Source organism: Carettochelys insculpta, chromosome 1 (genome assembly GCF_033958435.1).
Source record: "Carettochelys insculpta isolate YL-2023 chromosome 1, ASM3395843v1, whole genome shotgun sequence".
Classification (NCBI taxonomy): Eukaryota; Metazoa; Chordata; order Testudines; family Carettochelyidae; genus Carettochelys; species Carettochelys insculpta.
In genome coordinates this window covers 352,546,632-352,553,373 of record NC_134137.1, presented here as the reverse complement: position 1 = coordinate 352,553,373, position 6,742 = coordinate 352,546,632, and the positions used below count along the sequence as shown (strand labels likewise).

General features: G+C 46.5%; 1 protein-coding gene across 1 annotated transcript in view; it reads left to right on the top strand.

Moving 5' to 3' along the window:
* Positions 1 to 3,506: 3,506 nt before the first annotated feature.
* HBP1 (HMG-box transcription factor 1) overlaps positions 3,507 to 6,742 on the top strand; it is a 41,782-nt gene continuing 38,546 nt past the window's right edge. Inside the window, exon 1 of the mRNA XM_075016396.1 lies at positions 3,507 to 3,547. Within this exon, the coding sequence (XP_074872497.1) occupies positions 3,533 to 3,547 (15 nt within the window). The 5' untranslated portion in view covers positions 3,507 to 3,532. The remainder of the gene's footprint in view (positions 3,548 to 6,742) is intronic.

The window sequence follows — 6,742 nt, the reverse complement described above, 5'->3', positions numbered from 1 at the left end:
TCAGGGGGGCTCACGGTGCTTCGGCAGCTGGCTTGTGGGGCTTGTGGGGCTTGGCCAGCTGGTCCCAGCATTCCGGGGCTTGGGTGGCTCAGGCTGGTGGCCAGGGGATTGGCCTTGGCAGTGTGGGCCTCAGGTGGCTGGTGGGTGGGCAGCTGGCATGGCCAGCTCTAGTGGCTGGCACAGGGCTCAGGCAGCTGGCCAGCTGGAGCTGCACCAGGTACCCACAAGGGACCAAGAAAAATTGTTTGTGCTTATTTTGAGTTTTAAAAAACATTTTTATATCAAGTTTTTGTGTTTCTTTTAAATTATGAATTGAATTTTTTGTTAAAAGGGGGGTTGGATTATGGTAAAGAAGAGGTGCGGGGGCATGAGGGATTCTCAAAAATCAAAAGGGGGATGTGATGCTGAAAAGTTTGGAAACCACTGTCTTACGACATCCCCTTCTGACACCAGATAAAACTGCATCCAGTTGTGTCTCGAGACTGGAGGGGGACAAATAAACTGATTCTGGGCATAGGTACATACTTCAGCTGTGTCTACACTACAACAATCTTTTGAAAGATGATCTTCTGGAAGAGATCTTCTGAAAGATCTTCATTCAAAAGAGTGCATCCACACACAAAACATGGACCGAAAGATTGATCCACTCTTTTGATAGAGAGCATCCACACAGCCCCCACTCTTTCAAAAGAACGGGCCAGGGATTGAAAACTTTGGCGCCATAGGGCCTGCTCTTTCGAAAAAAGGACTGCAGAACATCTACACATGCTTTTTTTTTTTGAAAGAAGCTTGTGAAAGGAGGTGCTCTTCCTTATCTGGGAGTGGAAGAGGGCTTCTGGAAGAAGAGCTGCATTCTTTCGATTTTGGATCAAAAGAGTGCCTTTTGCATGTGGACGCTCCAGGTGTTCTTTTGAAAAAAGGGCCTGATTTTTTCCAAAAGGACTTGCTAGTGTAGATGCAGCCTCCAAAAGCAGGTCTGTTTCAAACTGGACGAGTGGCCTGCCTACATATAGGCCCAGAGCTACAAAGGTATTTAAGTTCCTGGCCACAAGTGTAGGAATCTGAGTCTCAAGTTTTGTCACCACTGCAGTTGGCCAAAACTCCCATCAAACCATGCAAAGGCCTATACTCACTTGGCAATGAAGTTTTCACGGTAGAAGTTCCCTAGGCACCTGCATTTCTGCCTTGTGGGCACATACACTGCTGCCTCTCTGTGAGTGACTGGACACTGATCCCCGACCTACAGGCTTGTCTTCTTGTATAGTGCTACATGAAAATTCTTCCATCAGCATGGATAAGCCACTTCCCAAAGAGGCAGGAGCTATGTCGACAGGAGAACTGCAGGCCCGTGTCTCTGTGGACATAAGACTTTCTACATAGGGAAAGGGAGAAAGTATGTGTATATATTAGGTTGGCATAATTACTGTGCTCAGGGGTGTGGATTTTTGCACCCCTGAGCAATGTAGTTATACCAGTATATGTCTGTAGTGTAAATATATCGTAAGCCTGAGAGTGATCCCCTCACTAGGGAAACGTAAGTAGATCAATATGGAAGTTGGATGCATGCAAGTTGCATGATTTGGTATGCAGCTTTTGAAAATGGATAAGTACTTAATAACTGAGCAAGAGAATGATTATGTAGTCTGGTAGATAGGGCACCCATTTGGGCAGTGGGAGACTTTATCCAAAGTGTTACAGCTTTGAGAGGAGAGCTTATGGAAGCCCCACATAAGAATATCTCACAGCTCAGTGGCTACTGCACACTCCGAAAAGATGGGAAAACCTCTGTTCAAATTCTTTTCCTCACGCAGGCAGGAAACTGCACCATATCCTATGCAAATACTCTTAGCACAACAGTTCTCTGAAGAACATACAAATAGCCATCCTGGGTCAGTCCAAAGGTCTGCCTAGCCCAAAGAGTGGCTAAAGTCAAATGCCCCAGAGGGAATGAACACAACAAGCAATTGTCAAGTGATCCGGCCCTGGTCACCCATTTTCAGACTTAACAAACAGAGGCTAGAGCCCCCATCCCTGCCCATTCAGTTCTATTTTGAACCTTCTTAAAGACTTAGCCTTCATAATATCCTACAGCAGAGAGTTCCACATGTTGAATGTGTGTTATGTGAAGAATAAACTATAGCTGATAGGCCACATTGGGCCCACCAAAACATTTTGACTGGCCTGCTGAGTCCAGTGGTGTTATAATTACGTGAAGGTAATCCACTGGTGGACCATGAGAGTTTAAACCGAACATCCACAGTTTGCTGTTCCTGGCCAAGAAGAGCTGTACAAAGCAGCGCAGGCCACAGGGGCCCTCTAGCTACTGCTTCCCACAGCTCCCATTGGCCAGGAATGACAATGCACTGCCACTGAGAACTGCAGGTTACTGTGCCTGCAAATACTGAAAGTGATCAAGTTTTGGACTTCATGTGCTTGAAAGAAATAGAGTTAGTGCAAACCATGTTTGTCTCCTGCCTATGAAGTTTAACAGCACTCAAATTTTAAGACACATAGGTGTACCTAATACAACTTTTAACTAGTGGGCCAGTTGTCTTTCAGGGTCTATTGCTCTTCGTGCAAATGCTTTTCACTGTCCTATAGCATGGCGATGGTAGAACAAGGAACTTAACTAAAACAAGCATCTAAACAAATCTACAGGAAAGCACACGTCAAGACTTGATGCAGCAAAGATAAAACTAAACATGTAAGAGGATGTCACTATCCTTCCCCTGACCCCATGCTACTCTCCACCTCATCTTCTCACCATTTCTCCTCTTTTCACTTCACCCTTTTCTCCCACTCCTCCACCCTGTACACTCGTCACATAAAACGATTACCACACTTACCAACTTTCTCTCACCCTTCGCTGTTTTGTCTAGGTTCACTATAAGCTCTTCCGGGCAGGAATAGTCTCTTACGCCTTTAGGGTCATGCACAAAATGTGCACATTATTTTCTATGACTGACCTGCTCCAACCTCCCATAAGATTGGGTGAGGACGTGGCCCTAGCCCCTGAAAGTTTGGAGACCCCCTGACTTAGCATCTTCTCTCCCCTTCAACTTTTAGCGTCTCTACTAGACTAGACCCACCCGCTAAATTTCCTGGGTAAAGCTAGCCAGAGGGGCAGATACACGTGTCCCTATGACTCTTGTTTACTATCAGTCGAGCGCTTCGCGGAGCCTTCTGGGGTTTGTTGTCCAGCTGCTCCCGGTTTAGTAGCGCCCGATTGAGAAAGAAACTACTCCTCCCAGAATGCAGGTTGAGAGCAGGGACTTCTCCCCCGGCCAATCGGGAAGCGTCTGCAACTTGATTGACATGACGCTTTATGCAATCGTCAGGGCAGGATAGTCAAAACATGTTTCCTCCTTTGAGGTGAATTCCTGACGGGCAGATCTGAAGGCCAATTGCAAGGAGCCGTGATTTGAGTAGTCTCGGCCATGGCCACGGAAGACGAATCGCATCGAAGAAGGGCGGGGTTTCAGGGGAGGGAGAGGGAAGGAGAGCGGAGGGGGAATCTGAAGCGAATCGAGAAATGGCGTCGGGTTTGGTAAGCGGCGGAAAGTTTCGGGCTGAGCTGCGCGGCAGGGCTCGGCCGGGGGAAGAGCGCAGGGACGGCTACTGGGCTCTGAGCCCCCCGGGCCAGCGGCGCATTTCCCTTCTTGACCGCGGTCTGCCGCGCGACACAAAGCACCGAAGCGCCGTGTCCGCCATGGGGGATCCCCGCCCCGCCCGGCGTTGCTCCGCAGCGGCCGACCTGGAGCGCCCCGGCGCCCCGCCTCACTGGGGTGTCCGGCCGTGTGCGCCAGCCGCGGAGGGAGCAGCTCTGTCGCTGCGTCCTGCGGCAGCTCACCCGGCTGCGGAGCGGAGAGCGGGACCTTCACCGTGGGGCCTCGAACCGGGCAGCCCCGTGAAGGGCGCCGAGGGGGGCTGGCGTCTGCCGGGGAGGGAGTCCGGTGACCCCCCTTCTCCCCCTCCCCCACTAGGCTTCTTGTTACGCAGTTTGAATGAATGGGCTTTACGCGCATGCGCCCGGCTCGGGAGAAGTTTATAAACAAGGGCAGCTTCCAGGCGCTGATCACCTGACCGGGGATGTGGGGGGCGGGAGGGTGGCAGCTGCGAAGCCTGTTTCCTCCCCGTCGCTTCGGCCGGGCGCCGCTTGATGCGTTGCGGGGACAGCCTGGGCACAGGCTTGTGGCTTCTAGCAGCACCCCCGCTGCTTTGTGCTGCGGGTGAAGGACGAGTCTGTCTCCTGCTCGGTGTTTGCCCGGGACCTTCCCTCGAATACCGCTGCGAGGCACCGAAATAAGCCCAGTCCCGGCTTGCACGGTGGGGCTTGCCTAGTTAAACTGATTTCATTCCAGTCGTTAGCGGCAAACAGGATCGTCCCAACCAGTGCCCTGCGCGGAGCAGAGCCGATAATCCACCATTCAGAGACGAAACAAGCGGTCATAGAGCACTTTAAAGTCTTTCCCATTCAGAGAATCTGGAGAATGGGACTGTATGAGGACGCGGTGCCATCTACTGGCCAGAGGAGACAGCGCCTGCTCCTGGGCCTGTGTGGACTGGCTGTTCAGCTGATAGGGAGAGCTGGGTAAACTGGCTTTTGCTGTTGTCAAAGAGTTAATTTTCCTCAGACTGAGGTGAATTATGAGCAACATTTAGAGGAATGTAAATGGAAATTGGGAGTGCTGAGAATTATTGGCCGGCTCAACAGCCTTAAATGCGCAAGTGAGAACACTAGTTTTGAGTGGATGATGATAAAACAGAAAAATAATTTTGGATTTAAAAAAAAAAATTGAATTAAATGTTTAGCATACTGGCTTTTCACATCAGTATAATGCCACTGTCAACAGGTTCTGTTGACAAAAGAGCTGTGTGGACACTGAGAGGTGGGGTGGGCTTCTGTCGAAGACAGCGAATCCACAACAATGGGAAGCCTTTTCTGCTGTGCTTCCAGGTGCCTGTTTTGTCTGTTGAGCAGCCAGCAGCGGACAGAGCGGAGCAGTCAACAACGTAGCAGAGTGCTCTCTCAATTGGCTTTTGTGTGGTCACAGTCTGTCAACAGAAGTTTTGTAGCGAAAACTCCCCTGACAGTAACTTCTGTTGAGAGAGCGCTGTAGTTTAACTGTAGCCTGAGAAATCAGCTGGAAAGTATTTCATATTCTTTATATGATACGCATATTACCATTCTGCTGCTTTCCAAGTATAGAACAGAAAATTTATTGAACACATCAACATTTTTGCATCATTATGATCATGTTTACTATATCCACCTAATAATGAGTTTATGTCATTGCTAAGATTTCTTTTGTTCCTGGTACATTTTGTTCCTGGTTTAATTAAGCTCCTTCTTGTCTTTAGAAAATTCCACAGCTGGTAAAGCTATCTTTATCTTCCCCTATCAGCTTTTTGACTTCATAACATCTAATTTCTGCATATGGCTCACTGTTTCCATTTCTTCATTTGTGTATTGTTTTCTTTATTTCTACCTATTCCTTTCACACATCCACAGAACCAAGCCACAGCGAGTTTTTAGCCAGACTGGCTTGATTCAAAAAGTTAGTTTTATAACTCTTATAGTATGAGTTATTAAAATCCAATGTAAAAATATGCAAAATAAATACTTTAAATAAATCTTTATAGTCTTATGCAGCATTTTTCTTACATTGCCTATCTAAATTTCAGTTGTTATAGTTTGGAAATATTTTCTAGGCAGTTTGTATATGTTTGGTGAAATCAACATTTACTGGCAACTACTGATCAAAAATTTAATATTTCCAAGCTTAAAAATGCACTTTAATCAAACACAAGTTATTGGGCTCAGTACAGGAATAGTATACTGGATAAATTAATGGCCCATTCTGGCTTCAAAAATCTATGAAACTTTAATTCACACACTGTCTCTATCTGATACGTTTTCTAACATTTAGTGGTTCACTGGTGCAAAAGTCGATGTGAGAACAAAATCCCAGTCCTCAGAAGCTTGTAGCATTTTTAATTTTGCAGTAGGTGGACATGCTCCCCTTCCTTTTCTCACTTTCTAAAGACTTTAAATGTCCCTTAGAATTTGGCCTATGAGCTGCATGATCCAAGAATACTTTGTGGGTGAAGTAAACTTTATATGCATGTACATGCAACTTTCATTAGGAGAACATTATGCTGTTATGCAATATAAATGGGTAGGAGAATCTTATGTATGGCATTTAAATGGTTTGAGCAGGATAAATCCTTTGATCCTCAGAGACTAGAAGTCTGCTTGTAGAATTGCATAAAAAGCATTGTAGTTCAGTATGTCTAACTCTAAAATACAAATTAATATATTGTCTTACTGTGCTTGTAAGACTTTGGCAGTTGGCTGAAGAAAAATAATGCCTAAAGGAAAATGATGGGATGTAGTCTCATCCCAATATGGCTTTGGTAGATGACATTCAGGGGCTGAGCAACCTGTGGGTTTTTTTTTTTTAATAACAGAGAGATAAGTATTAGGGGGGTAGCTGAAGTAGTCTATATCAACAGAAGACAAGAAGTCCTGTAGCACCTTATAAACTAACAGATTTATTGGAGCATAAGCTTTCGTGGGCAGAGACTTACTTTGTCAGATGCATGTAGTGGAAATTCCAGAGGCGTTTGGAATTTCCACTGCATGCATCTGATGAAGTGGTTCTTTGCTGACGTAAGCTTATGCTCCAGTAAATCTGTTGATCTGTAAAGCACCACAGGACTTTTTGCTTATTTTGAAGAG